This window comes from Watersipora subatra, chromosome 1, assembly GCF_963576615.1.
Source record: "Watersipora subatra chromosome 1, tzWatSuba1.1, whole genome shotgun sequence".
NCBI classification, from domain to species: domain Eukaryota; kingdom Metazoa; phylum Bryozoa; class Gymnolaemata; order Cheilostomatida; family Watersiporidae; genus Watersipora; species Watersipora subatra.
The window spans coordinates 51,434,410-51,450,025 of NC_088708.1; the positions used below are offsets into that span (position 1 = coordinate 51,434,410).

The window sequence follows — 15,616 nt, forward strand, 5'->3', positions numbered from 1 at the left end:
CATGACGATCTTAACAAGGCAGTACTTTTATGTACTGCCTTTGGTATGATGGGTTTTCACATGAGCACTTTCATGAACTGCGCATGCAGTTATCTGTTCTGCATGACCAAAGCATGTGGGCTAATGCACTAGATTATGAACATCCATCATTTCTCAGTTTCTCTCGAAACTAGCAAACACACTCGTCAAAGTAAGTAAGAGGCCATCGCACAGGCAGTGACTGCTTGAGCTGCACAGGCTGTTCATACAACACATCTTCTCTCACCAGTGACCTTTTGGCCTCACCCACTTGCCGCTGTGCCTCGTCAAGTTGATATTTATTGGTCAGGAAGTTTGGCTGCCCAATCTCTACTTAATCATCACTAGAGGGACCATCAAATAGCTCCTGACCAGCTGGTTGCCTAGCAACAGCATTGTTCGGAGTTTCACCCCCTCTGAAAGTGCCTATTTTAACTAGTGGTGTCTCGCTGTGTCCAACAACTCTGTGGTGGACAATCAAGTACTTCTATCAGCACCATAACGATACTTTTGAACATGCCTAGGCATGCCATTTACACACACTGTATTTAGACATGACTCCAGTAATTTTATGACCAAACTGTGTTTTAATAGTTTCTATCGCACTGCCAGTATTTTCTAATTCTGAAGAACAGTGATTAGTTTAGGCTACGAACTTTGAGCTTTGCATTGGGTATGTTGGACAAAGTCAAGGATTTTGATGACCTTGCTATTCTCAGTAGACTTAATAGATAATTTTGCCGATTTTGAGATTGTCTTGCATACTCATTTTAAGTTATGTAGTAGTTTTGATCAGTGATAGCATATTTTGGAAGGGGAAGTAAATGGGTGAATGCAGGTAATGGAGACAAATGGAGGTAGCGTTCAATTAAAGGGTGTCATTCTGTTTTTCACTCCTTCTCTTGTAGTGGTGGTCAAACAGAGGTGGAGTTTAAATAAAGATGGCATTCAATTAGAGGTTTTATGGTATGTTAGATTGCTGAGCAGACTTTGGCTAAATTGTAAAAAGAAGGTAAAGCATTGCTTGATTTTTTCGGAGAGCCTTTAGAAAATATTTGCCATATATGCCATAGTTTGCTTTGGATAATGGCTAGACGATGTAATTGATTTACTCTAGCATTTTGCAGCATATGTCTGTTGCAGTATCAAGCTTGTAATAAGAGAGGCTTTGTTTTTACCCTTTTGCTTTGAATGGACTTTTTTGGTCTATCCAAACCCGGAATATGTAGGCTAACAATGGCAATAAGTAATTCAAATTTTCATATCTCTTCATAATATGTGGTTTTTCATCTATGTTGGATTCTCAATACTATTCAGCACAGCTCTAAGTTCTTTTACAAGTGTGGAGAGGGCAAGAAAGTGTTCATACTTTGCCTCCAACAAAACTTTTGTTGGGAATAGTAGTTCAGGGGCTCAAAAGTAAGCTGGCGGTTAATGTTAGACCTATTTGGATCAGGCAAAAATATTTGTATGTTCCAAGCTACCACAACTGATGTGCTTTGTGTTTGTTTCACACTATATGTCATTGTAAATGTGATGCTGGTTAATTAGCTGTTGATACCATTATCCTTGTAGTAATTCTATATAAATCTCAATGTTTGTATCTACTTGTCGAACTGTCCATCTAGGTGTTTAGTTATAGTGATCAAAGTTTAGCAATGAAAAATCTGATTCGCAAAGGATTGATCTCAGAACTTCCAGGTCTGAAGACCAGCGATCAAAACTACTACACTACGATCGTTCCATTGACCATAGTAATGAATGATTGTGATGACATTCATTACAACAGTTAAAATACTCACGCTTAAAGCACTTGAGGTTAATAACTAGCACAGTTTATCATTACGCGTAACGTAACCATTATTAAGCTGGTTTTAAACACCGTTATTGGTTTAGTAAAGATTTAGACTACTAGCTTACGACGTAAGTTACTCAAATTCATCGGGTAATTCTTTTATTACCTATGTATTCGGCTAGCGTATAATACAGTAGAACTACTGCAGGAAGTGGATGAGGGCAGATGTAATTCATGGTAATGAAAGCACACCCTTAAAGTGCGAAAACGGGGGAAAAAAGAAAACAAATATAATGCACAACTATCCTTTTGAACAACTGTAATAGTAACTAAATACATAAGTAGCTAGTGATATGAGTAAAAAAGTGAATAAATCTCAGTTTTTATAGTTTTTTCTAGGGCTAAAGGGGGATGAGTTTAGGACAATCTTCGAACGTATTAGACAATTTAGATATGTTTTATTGTTCATATAACGTAAAATTCCTATAACTTAAACATTCTGGCAACGGATTATTATGGTGTGGGACTGTTTACTGTATAATTCTTTTTTTCTTTTTGATAAGTAGTCTCTAGCACCAATCTGCCTAGCAGAACTAGCTTGGTTAAATTTTTCTTGTTTGTATTATGGTGCCTTGATTTTCTATCTAAGGTGATTGGTTTTGTTTGTGGTAGCCCTGTGGTTTACATTATATATGCAAGTAGAGTAGTTTGTGATATTCTTAGACTAGGCCACATATTTTATTTCACAAGATGACTTTAGGTTATTTTGGGCTCCTCGAACATATGGCGCATATCCATATCCTGTTATTAAACATTAAACATCAGTTTTTCTGCTTGATTAAGGTTAACATATTCTGCAGGTGTATATCATGTGGAGCTAAAGGCGACTCCAGCTTTGGTTTCTATTCTTGTCAAGAAGTGTGTAGTTCAATGATACAAGCACTGTGTTTTGAGGTGTAGCTGTTCAAGGACAGTTGAACCTCTCCTTATGAAAATAGGTTAATTCGTTCCGAAAGCCATTTCGTAAGTGGAATATTTTGTTAACTAAAAACCGATTTTGCCAAATAAATAGCCCAGTCCATTCCAAGTCTTTACAAAACTCAGATAAAACATTTGTATAAATTGTAAATACATACAATGGTTAAAACCTGTTACAAATATATGCTAGAATTATATCACTACATAATAAGAAGAGGTGGGTATTGTTATGTTGCATCGATGAAGAGTTAATTCAAACTGATGAGCTCACGGTCTTCCACCATAGTTTTGTTTTGCCTAGAATAAATGTTTTTCAGAGCATACATAGAAAAATTTATTTACATCGGCTAGAACTAAAAAACGGTCACCATACAGAAAGCAAAGAACTTTAATTACTAGAAACAAAAGTTGCCCCAATCTTTATGTGATATGATAACTCAAACATATACAATGAGCGAAAAGAAAGCGCTGGTCATTTACTGACTTTCGCGAACAAAAGAAACTGAATGAGGCACGTTTGAAGTTGTATCTATGGAAAGCAAACGAGACGAAACTAGCAAAAGCGGGCCAAACTACGAAAAGCTTTTCGACCTGCTGTATCTAGAAATATCCTTCGCAAGTCGAAGCAATATTTTTACCAAAAGACGTTTTGCTACTTGAAAGTTTCATATGTAGTCTTTTGTAAGCAAAGGTTCTATTGTACATCAATATGAGTTTAGGAGACGAAATTTTGTGTAACTACGTGCAGTGAATAATTTGTTGCTGCAGCTTTTATCGGCAAGCTGTATGGATTGACACGAGCTGTCGACTCGTAAGTCATAGGAAATAAGTTCTCCCACCGAAGTCAACTATGCCAGTTCAGCTTATGCCCTTTTTCAGAGTCTTCACTGGCTCTACTTCTCTTTGGTAGATGGGCCATCATTCTGTTATAAATAGTTGATGAATCTAGTCTCCCAAATTAGATGTTTTTCTATTTTTTTAAAGTATAGCATGTTATTGGGCTTGTAACCAGTTGATATTGCTGTTCTTATGATTTAATTGTATATAATATAATAAAATAATATTATTTCAAAAAGTGGATTTCAGCATTTTCTAAACCATTATTCTAATAAATATATTCCAATTTGAGTAAATGAAATGAAATCATTTTTTCTAGCTATTGTCACGTGATGTTAGACTTAAACAAATAGCAAAAACAACTTTGGTCTGCCATATGAACCTGATGCAAATTCCTTTCCATTGGCCAAGCATGAAATTGGTTTTAATTTTACCATATATAAAATATAAAGTGATATTGTTGCTCTATTCTGTGTGTATTTTATAATAAAATGATCTAATTGGAGTAGATTAGTTTTGATGCGCTGAGTTAAATGAAAATATCATAAATGCTAGGGTCATATTGAAGGGTCTCTACTCTTGTTTGTTAAAACTGCTTACATTCATATCGGAGATGTTTCACAATTGAAAGACCATACATAGAATATAGTTTGACTCTGTTTTAACCTTTTAAGCACTGGTTTTTGTTTCGGAATAAGATATCCTGCAATTTTATACAAGCTGATATGTGTGAATGTTTCATTCTCGTTTACGTGTCTCATTCAACTTAGCAGCTGCCTATGAAATTATTTAATTTTCGGATATTTGTTACTATTTTGACTTGCCACCAAGTATTGCTAGACTCCAAAGTCAAATCCGAGTTATGCAACTGAAAAAACTCCATTTATAAAACCTATTTGCGTATTTTTGTGTAATTTTATGTTTTGCAATATTTAATGTAGACATACACAAATATTCCTTTGACTAGCATAAGTATATTTGATTGTTGTGTTTAAAACTGCATATTGATGATTTTACCAAATACTCCAACTTTTCTTCAAAACTCTGAATTTAATGCTAAGTGAATTTAAAAGGTGCAAGTGTATTCATAAATAGTTTTTCCTTGCAATAAATCCTTGCATTTTACAAAGTTTCACAACAACAAACAATTGGAAAATGTTGTCTATTGTTGAGATAAAACTGTCTAAAATCATACTGTGTTATAGAATTACAGGCACAGTTAAGATTCCCATGTTTGTTATTCTGACATGTCTCTGATGACTACTTAAGTTATTTATGTTGTGTAAATTTAAATAATCTTTTATTATAATTTCCAAAATGATTTGCTACAGTTACACGACGGTTACTTTCCAAACAATGAAAACTTTCCGTCGAAGGCGAGGAGGTCCTTATAAGACAAAGTCAGCTACGGATCTGAGAAGGTGGAAGCTTAGAAATGTTGGTGGAAGGCAGACCTGGCATTATGTTGACCCAAGTGGTGATGGTTTACCAAATCAAACATTGTTAGAAAAGCACTCTTTGGGCCTTCCAACGGTGAGCTATTTTATAATATTTACAAAACTTTCACAAAGTATGGCAGTATGACAAAGTATTCCCTTTTAGTTGATGTACATAAGCTACTATCTTGAACCATGGAGCTAACAGCTAGCGTTGTATCGTTTCTGTCACGCTTGCTCTTTGCTAAAGGTCAATTTATTCGACATCCATCAGCAGTTGAAGAAAGCGTTTTTTTTCAATGAGCTGAAGGGAACCAACTTTTGCAGCATAGGCCTACTAGTAAAAAGGGTAGTTTGTGATTATTATGTGATGGAGAAAGCAGCAGTGATGAAACTAGTAATTAATCACTCCTCTCTCGGAAAGGTAAACACATTCTAAATTTTTTGGTTAGTTAATAATAACAAAAATGTCAATGTTTTTGTTGCATTGCCTAAAAGGAATCTCGATCATATAAAAACACATGTGTTTCTCATAATATTTTACTGAAAAAAATCATAACGCTTAATGTTCACCTTAATGCTGATAGTAAAAAGCAATCTGCTAGTTAAAGCAATTTGTGTAATAAGTTGGTAGATCATAGTATATTATCTTACATAACTGTAATAGTTGTGGGTCATGACCCGACCTAATACTTGGATAATGAAGCTATCAGCAATAATTTACTGTTATGAATATTCATTTTTCTTGGTTTCGACTCCATGATAGGTCACGTAATATCATCATGACTCATTATTAATCTAACACAATTTTTTACCATCTCCCAAGGATTCTTTAGCTCCAGTTCTGCCAGTACCAAAGACTGCTAAGGCCGCATCCTACAACGCCCTGAAATTCTACTCCGCCCTGCAAGCTGAAGATGGTCATTGGGCAGGCGACTACGGGGGTCCTCTATTTCTTATGCCAGGTATACTTACATCCCTTTTAGTGGAGAGTCTCACATCCTGTTCATTTCCCAACCAACTGAAACCAGTCTATGAGTTTAGTGTCATACTTAATGTATAGTAGTTGGGAACCGGTGAAGCATAATAACACATGAATGTAAAGAATGAGGGAAGATGTAATTCCCATTGTTTATTTGACTTGTGCTTTTCATTGTTTGCACTTCTACAGAGCAGAGTTTGTTTTCTTCATATTTTGAAAATACCGTTGCTAGCTGCTTCAACAATCCTTACCTAATATTCAATCTTTTAGCAGAGAAAGGTACCGTAAAACCTCTAATCGAACGCCATGACGCTCTATTTTTCAACCCTTTCTTTATAGTGGCAGTCAATTGGAGGTGATGGTTCAAATAGAGGTGACGTTCAGTTAGAGGTTTTATAGTATTTTAAACACTACATGTCAAAGCATTTGATTTTATTGGCTAACTGTTGCCCTTATTTGCTTCAAGATTGTTGTGTGGTATAATCTGGAAAACATGTCTGTTTGAAGTGAAATTATAGCCGATAAAGCAATATATATACTTATTAACATGGTCACTGAAAGAACTATATACATTTGCACTGATAACAGAAGACTTGTTCGATAATCTCTAACTTATTACCTACAGGGCTGGTCATCGTTAACTACATCACAGGGACGTCGTTCTCAGAGCCACAACGGTTAGAGATGACCAGGTACCTCCGGTCGGTGAAGTGCCTTGATGGAGGCTGGGGTCTGTGAGTATATCTTATATTGTTGATATTTTTCTATGTGGTGTCGATGGAAGTGCATCACCCTTTCACTATTGTAACCATAATAAAAGGGTGATGCTTTGACTTCATCAAGCACATAAGGCTGACCTTATCAAGAACAGAATTTCGCTCCGTTGCATATTGATTATTTATAGAATTTGAACTAGGGTACGTAAAGTTGTCGAGTTAGTTTTGCCAGCTTTAGGAGTTATGAACCTATCCATTGCATCCACTCTTCATGCCCTTCTCTGAGTGTGGTTAATTTTAACTGAATTACTCTCTGTCATCACTACAACATGAGTGGCTAACAGTGATAAACTGACATCTTACTTACCTCATCTATAAATCTCGAAGTTTGTCATCTGTCATCATTCGCTGTATGTCCAGCTACAACGATTAAAACCTTGCACTGAATAATCCGTATCGCAGAAGATTTGATCTTGGAACCTCCCATTCACAAGGTGACACGCTAACCCATTAAGCTACATGAGATGTAATGGATTCATTGGGTGATATGAGTCATTATTTGGGCTAAATCCACATAGTGACTTTGCGTTACGCGCAACGTCACTAAAGCTTGCTCTCACGGCTACTATTAGTAAGTTTAGCAATATGGATACTAGCTTACTCAAATTAGCCAATGGAAACTACATTACCTGCCACTGTTTATAAACTGTTTTTAATACCTGTGCAACGCCGGTCATTCGTGTAGTATTTATATATATGTGACTGTTGTCTCATTCAGTTGACCAGTCTTTTAGTGTTCAAATATTACAGAATTAACATATTGTTGTTGCATTGCAGATTTTGGTAATGAAAAATATAACGGTATAAACTTTATATGGTAATATGCTTTAAAGGTTATGACAATTACATTTCTTTGATTAGTTATTTATATACATGTAGGTGTCATTTCCAAACAAATTTATACATGTATGTAAATGCATGAGGTATATGAGATAAAGAATTGTACTAGATATGGAATACCAAGGTTTTAATAGTAAGAACACATATTAGCATATCAACTACTGCATGAGTTGACATGCTTATGCTAATCTGAAAAGACAAGTTTATTTCGCTTTGTTAAGTTGCATTGGTATTGTAAGTACATAAATGCTGTATTTATTGCCACATGGGATTGGGTCTTGAAATGGAAACTTCTAGATGCTATTCCACATTCTATTTTTATCGAAGGCTAAATTATAAGAAGGCAACTCCAAAGAAGCAAGAATAGTAAAATAGCCTTGCATAAAGAATAATACTATAGTTTCATAGATAAAATTGTATTATGATAAAAATTCAATAATTCTAGAAAAATAATTAATCATAGGATGACTCTGGAAAAAGATTTTATGGTACGTATAACTGTAGGGAAATAATTAATAGTATCGCAACTCCAAATAATGTTTTGAGCCACGCATCAGCTGTTTGTAACAGCCTGAGTCTTTTACCACTGACATTTAACCAGAGTATCTTCTTTGTAATAGGTGATAAGAAATCACTTCAACTCGTTTGAGTGTGGCCAATTCTGTGATTGTTGTACATCCAGGCTTGAACAATTTGATGGCAATTCCTTTAGACCACCCAGAATTATATGACAGTATCGTGTATTACGGATATGCCATGCAGCATACTTTTGAATTCACATCCATTTACATCGAAAGGACTTATCAAAATTTTTAGTCATAGCATGCCAATCAGAACATCTAATTAGCACCTGACATGGCTTGTCACATACTCAACAGCGTGACAATAAATGATGAGTTGTTTCCTTATCACAACTCTTTGTTCAAAGGCCTTCTGTTGGTACATCTGTTGCAGTAGCCTGTCTTGACAAGCTGTTGTTTTTGCGTAGTTGTCCCCCCGTCGAGCGGCGAGCAACAACAGCTTGTCACAAGACGTACTGCACCTGATGCATCAGCTGCACTTATAAGGAGTTATTCTCTTCCATCTACGCGGCTTGGCTGCGATGTTATGTCAGTCGCTCCATTGGTAATCATAACGAATTTTGTGCAAAAATTTACCGTATGTAGAAAAAATAAGATTATCACGTTTAACTGGCGACCCCTCTCTGCAGTAAACTTTAGTAGAACTTGAGAACTTAGGTAACAACAGCGACTAAACATGTCGTTATTTGTGCGCTCAGTCAGTTTTATTTCTATTTTTGTATCAGTCAGTTTTATTTGTTCTAATGGATTTTATTTTAAGTTTATTTTATTCTTAAATTCTACTAAAGTTTATCACAAAAAACTGGTCTTTGGTTAAACGTTGTAATCTTGTTTTTTTTTCTACATAAATTTTTGCGTAAAATCCGTTATGATTACCAATGGAGCGACCGACATAACATCGCGGCCAAGCCGCGTAGACGGAAGAGAACAACTCCCTATAAGTGCAGCTGATGCATCAGGTGCAGTACGTCTTGTGACAAGCTGTTGTTGCTCGCCGCTCGACGGGGGGACAACTACGCAAAAACAACAGCTTGTCAAGACAGGCTACTGTTGCAGGTGCCAACAGAAGTTTCTGCCATTGTCATTTATCAGATTTTAAATTTAGATTTCATATATACTGCCTCACAGTAAGGCTCCATGACATGAAACTTTCAATTTCCTCACAGGCACATAGAAGGACCTCCGACAGTGTTTGGAACAGCCTTGAACTATGTGGCTATGAGGTTATTGGGTGTGCCCTCTACGGATGACGATTTGATTCAAGCTCGCGAGCTCCTGCATTCACTAGGTTGGTCCCGTGCACCCAGAGGTTTCGTGAAAGGTTGAAAGTCGCCTTAGGAAATTTCCTAAATTCAACATGTTTAGGTGACTTTGTATGCGATTTTACAATTTCAATTTGATTGCAGCAATATTTTGCTGGGCTGATTGCATTAGCGATACAAGTCAGTAATCCATCAGGGTTGAGTTGATGCAACATCTTTGCAGTCAAATGTTTTTTCTACGAATGAACCCTTTGTATTTCATATTTACTAATGCTATCATGAGGTCATTTATGCTAATGAATATTCCAGCTTTTTAATATGTTACTCACATCGTATTGTTAATATCATACATTTAAATTGAAATGCTCATGATCTGACGTTAGCTATTCATTCTGTGATTCTTTTGAACAACACCTGAAGTAACCGAGTGACCCAATCGGATCGCATGCCAGTTCTGATTTTCTCTAAGATTTTGACTATTTGACTTGTGTATTGTTATCTCACCCAAACTATAAAGGCAGTAGTTCTACTGCTTGGCCCTAAGATCTTAGGCCATGAAATAGGGCATGGGCTGCTTAGTATTATACGATTTTAGGGCTACGCGTATCCAATTTTTAGAAAAAGTCGACTGTTCTTAAAGGCTGGTTCACACTACAGTCATACCTCAACGTACAAGTTTAACATGTTCCAGGACCGAGTTTGTATGTCAATTCTCTCATATTTCAAATCAATCCTGCTATATAAAATAACTAAACACAAATTATTCCGTTTTCACCCTCTGAAAAGCACCTAAAACAGAATATTACAACAGAAAAAACACATTTTAAATTGTTGTAATCTACCACCTATACTCACAAATTAACAAATACCTGTCTAGTGGTTACAAACTGTAGCAAAATGTAACATTGTTATGTACAGTGCTGTATGGAGTTCTTACCTTTGAGACAGACAGCCACGGCTAATGGCGGTGTGAGAGTGACTTGACAACAACGCCTTCAGTACACTACACTAGTAACACACCATCACATAAACTTTAAATATAACCTAAATGAGTGTAGCTTACTGTAGCTTACTGTGCACACTTGAAAATAAACTTTAATCTAATTCTTCTAATTTTGTTTTAATTTTCAGTATTTTTACTTTTCATCCTCATTTTTTAGCTTGGCTCTTTTCCTCGCTTTTACATTTACTTTTCGTCGGCCTTTTTAAAACTTTTTCAAACTGATCTGATGAGAAGGATTGACTAATGCTATGCTTGTAAGCGACCTGTCGCATGCTCGGTCACTTGGCGGCCATATTTAGAGTCATCTCCTATGCTCGTATCATTTGTTTCGTAGCTTAGGCAAAAATTTGCTCGGAATTTTCCTCATTTTTCAAATTTTTCGGATGTTCAGACACTCGTATGTCAAAGTATGACTGTATAAGGCTTTAGGCAATCGATTTACAGTCATTCAGTTATTAAATTTATCAATTTATATATATAAATATATATATACAGTTATACTGTATACCTATTCTGTATAAGTTTATATACATTTATTATATATTTATTGTTTATTGAGGTGTATATAAATTTATAAAAATTTTTGCACCTCAATGAAGTTCTACAAAGTTTTGAAATCATTTGGTTCATATTCAGAATACGAGCAGAAGTTTGTATACTGAGCTGTTCTTATTGATCAGCTCTATCTTCATCTTTTTGACCTTCCCTTTAGCAGCCTTCTGTTTTGTTATAATGCCCTTTTATAATCTCTGTGGTACAACAGGTGGTGCCGTGACCATACCATCTTGGGGCAAGTTCTGGCTAGCCATATTAAATGTTTATTCATGGGATGGGATGAACAGTCTTTTTCCTGAGATGTGGTGAGTTGTCATTCCTTGATGCTCTGCGAAAACTATGTTACAGTATACATATTTGCTATATAGTTGTATATTTTACATATACTATATTTGTATATTACATATACATATATAGTCACACTAAGGGTTTAGCATACATCTTGGTTTCACCTTTTATTTATTTCCCAAATTTATTGTCTACAAACACAAACTGAAGAAAATTGTATGCAACTCTTACATAACCTTTAGATTTTGCATAAATAAAATGTCTTGTCTTCGATAAAGAGAGCACAACTTCATTAAGACCAAGCTAGGAGCGATAGTGCTTCATCTGATCAGCCTATGATATGATAGATAGTAGCTTTTATTGCAGTCATAGTGTGTATAGTCAGATTCAAAAGTTGATTAAGGGGGAGTGTCTAAAGCCCTCTCATTGATAGCATGAAGTAGAAAATAATACATTGATTTTACTTTCCGTAAGTCTCAAATTAGTGTCATCCATTGTAAGCTTAGCTTAAATCATACATGTTTCTTTTTATACTGGACTAATCGCAAAATATTTTTCATTGTTCTCTCAATTATTTGATAAGTGAAGGTCATTTACAACTGCAATTTGTTAGAATAGGATAAGTTTTTACTGAAAACTACAACTTGGAAAGTTTGACTTTCAAAAGTACTAATTAAATACCTGCTAAATTACAGCAATTAGATTTTCTATGTTTTTATTCATCTGTTTATTGCTTTTTATTATGTAATACTTTTGTGACATACCAAGCAATGTCTTTTTATCTTTTATTAAGAGCATGCAGTCTAGTTCCTAGTTGGTCAACACATGACAAGCAGAAATAACTTGTGTAGCATACACAGTATTTCATGTTTCTAGTTGGTCACATGACAAGCAGAAATAACTTGTGTAGCATACACAGTATTTCATGTTTCTAGTTGGTCACATGACAAGCAGAAATAACTTGTGTAGCATACACAGTATTTCATGTTTCTAGTTGGTCACATGACAAGCAGAAATAACTTGTGTAACATACACAGTATTTCATGTTTCTAGTTGGTCACATGACAAGCAGAAATAACTTGTGTAGCATACACAGTATTTCATGTTTCTAGTTGGTCACATGACAAGCAGAAATAACTTGTGTAGCATACACAGTATTTCATGTTTCTAGTTGGTCACATGACAAGCAGAAATAACTTGTGTAGCATACACAGTATTTCATGTTTCTAGTTGGTCACATGACAAGCAGAAATAACTTGTGTAACATACACAGTATTTCATGTTTCTAGTTGGTCACATGACAAGCAGAAATAACTTGTGTAGCATACACAGTATTTCATGTTTCTAGTTGGTCACATGACAAGCAGAAATAACTTGTGTAGCATAGGCCTACACAGTATTTCATGTTTCTAGTTGGTCACATGACAAGCAGAAATAACTTGTGTAACATACACAGTATTTCATGTTTCTAGTTGGTCACATGACAAGCAGAAATAACTTGTGTAACATACACAGTATTTCATGTTTCTAGTTGGTCACATGACAAGCAGAAATAACTTGTGTAGCATACACAGTATTTCATGTTTCTAGTTGGTCACATGACAAGCAGAAATAACTTGTGTAGCATACACAGTATTTCATGTTTCTAGTTGGTCACATGACAAGCAGAAATAACTTGTGTAACATACACAGTATTTCATGTTTCTAGTTGGTCACATGACAAGCAGAAATAACTTGTGTAGCATACACAGTATTTCATGTTTCTAGTTGGTCACATGACAAGCAGAAATAACTTGTGTAGCATACACAGTATTTCATGTTTCTAGTTGGTCACATGACAAGCAGAAATAACTTGTGTAGCATACACAGTATTTCATGTTTCTAGTTGGTCACATGACAAGCAGAAATAACTTGTGTAACATACACAGTATTTCATGTTTCTAGTTGGTCACATGACAAGCAGAAATAACTTGTGTAACATACACAGTATTTCATGTTTCTAGTTGGTCACATGACAAGCAGAAATAACTTGTGTAGCATACACAGTATTTCATGTTTCTAGTTGGTCACATGACAAGCAGAAATAACTTGTGTAACATACACAGTATTTCACGATTGAAAATTTTCTTGCTCCCACAATTATAGGGCTGTGAACCCTAGACAAATATTAGGCACATTTGAAAGCAGCTTTTGTTGGAAGACTTGTTTTAATATATATTAAATTATATATATTATTACAAAATTTAATATATATTAAGTTATATATATTATTACATAATTTAATATATTTTGAGTTTTATATATTATTACATAATTTAATATATATTCAATTATATATATTATTATATGATTTAATATATGTCAAGTTACTTATATTATTATATAACTTAAAATATATTAAATTATGTATATTAAATTATATAATTTAAATTTAACTTATATTAATTTAATATATATTAAATTAATGTAATTTAATCATATGTTATATAATTTAATAAATATTAAATTATAAATTATACAATGTGTATATAAATACTTATACATATGTGACTTATACAATATATATATTTATATATCTATATATATATTGTATAAGTCGCAATAGGCCTATCTATGTTTTACAATGCAAACCTATAATGTATAGTGTATACATATGAGTTGATGCTATACGTGTCATTGTGTGGACACACCTCAGGTACCTGCCCAGCTGCATTCCCTTTCATCCTTCCAAGCTATGGTGTCACTGCAGGCAGGTCTACCTGCCTATGGCATATTGTTATGGCAAACGTATCTCCGCCGATCTTACTCCACTCATCTGTAGTCTCCGGGAGGTCAGTCTATTTTACATACAAGTTGATAGCTGTGTTAATTGGGTCAAGGTCATTTTTGCTTCTCAATAATGTGAGCTGAAAAAGTGCATTTTCAACTCGTCTGTTTTTCGTCACAAATGTCAAAAGAGGAATAGCTACTGTTCTTTTATACTTCAATGACATTCCCGGAGAGGGTTGTGTGTAACCTAAATATCTATATTTTGAGATGAATGACTTCCTAACAACACATTCAGTCAACTAGTTGGGTTATGAGCACATGCCATACTTATCACGCTACATTAATGTTCAGGTGTTAGATTCGTGTGACCATACAAGTGTTTATTTATTTTTGTTCTTAATTTTAAATTAAAATTAAGTTGAATATAATTTAATCATGTTCTACTGATAGAATCAGCTGTGATATTAATCAGACCTGATATTGGAAGTAGCCTAAAGAATCTCTAAATATAACTGGTTCAATGCATGGCAAGACTGTTGTAGAAATCATTGTTTGAACAAGAAGTATCATCGGAATAAGAACTTGATTTTTTGCACAGTTCTATTCACCGAAGTGTGCTCTAAAGGAATGATTTAGCACATAAGGTACCTCAGTGACTTAACAGCACGGTGGATGTTTTGCACAGTATTCATGGAATGTCTAGTTTCTGTGTGAAATATCACTTGAACTATTGGTAAGTTAGGTCCACTCAAAGTCGAGATGAAACTAAAACTCTGTTGTCATAGCCAAGTGAGTCTGAGCAACAGCTCGTGTGGTTAGCTGACAATCAAAGTGATGTTAACCCAAGTTCATTGGTTCCTTCTTACTGAATCCGACTCTCTTGTTAGGTCAGGTGGTGTCAGAGACAGTAATAAGTTGATAGTACTTGCCAGCTAAACTTCGGTCAATCAATCTTTTTATTATTCAACTCAAATTAAAAAAAAATAATGATGGAAAAAAGGATTCTGATGTGGTAATTTGACCTATTTTCTTTCTGCGTTTTTTTGTACCATCAGCATGTATAAAATGGCAGGATGCTTCTAACAAAGTTTCAAAAGAACTAGGTAACCTTATTACACTTGAATTGGATCTAAGTTTGTAATATACTTTTATTACTAGTATTTGTTGTTTTATGGTTGAGTTTGAGGAAACAAAAGTTGAAGCATTTAAAGCAACGACAATTCATAGAAGTAGTAAGTAGTAGCATAGCAATTCATAGAATGCAAGTACATGTACTACTGTGAGCTATCAAAGCCCACAGATTATAGCATCTTATTGCAAGACTTATTAGTAAACAGCTGATAACTTCACAACACTGTAGATCTCTGTTGTACTGGATAATCTTAAACCAGTTTTAACTGGTTTACAGTACTTGTATTGATCTTTCACCATCTATATTAACAAATCTCACTTTGTGGACGTGTGCGCGCATGTATGTCTGTCTGTTTGTTGGTTTA

At 34.8% G+C, this 15,616-nt stretch overlaps 1 protein-coding gene across 1 annotated transcript in view; it reads left to right on the forward strand.

The window, feature by feature from the left end:
- Positions 1 to 15,616, forward strand: part of LOC137410522 (lanosterol synthase-like) — a 294,280-nt gene that overhangs the window by 252,062 nt on the left and 26,602 nt on the right. The window contains exons 2-7 of the mRNA XM_068095952.1: positions 4,960 to 5,161; positions 5,891 to 6,029; positions 6,672 to 6,780; positions 9,410 to 9,531; positions 11,272 to 11,368; positions 14,047 to 14,182. Coding sequence (XP_067952053.1) covers positions 4,985 to 5,161; positions 5,891 to 6,029; positions 6,672 to 6,780; positions 9,410 to 9,531; positions 11,272 to 11,368; positions 14,047 to 14,182 — 780 coding nt within the window. The 5' untranslated portion in view covers positions 4,960 to 4,984. The remainder of the gene's footprint in view (positions 1 to 4,959; positions 5,162 to 5,890; positions 6,030 to 6,671; positions 6,781 to 9,409; positions 9,532 to 11,271; positions 11,369 to 14,046; positions 14,183 to 15,616) is intronic.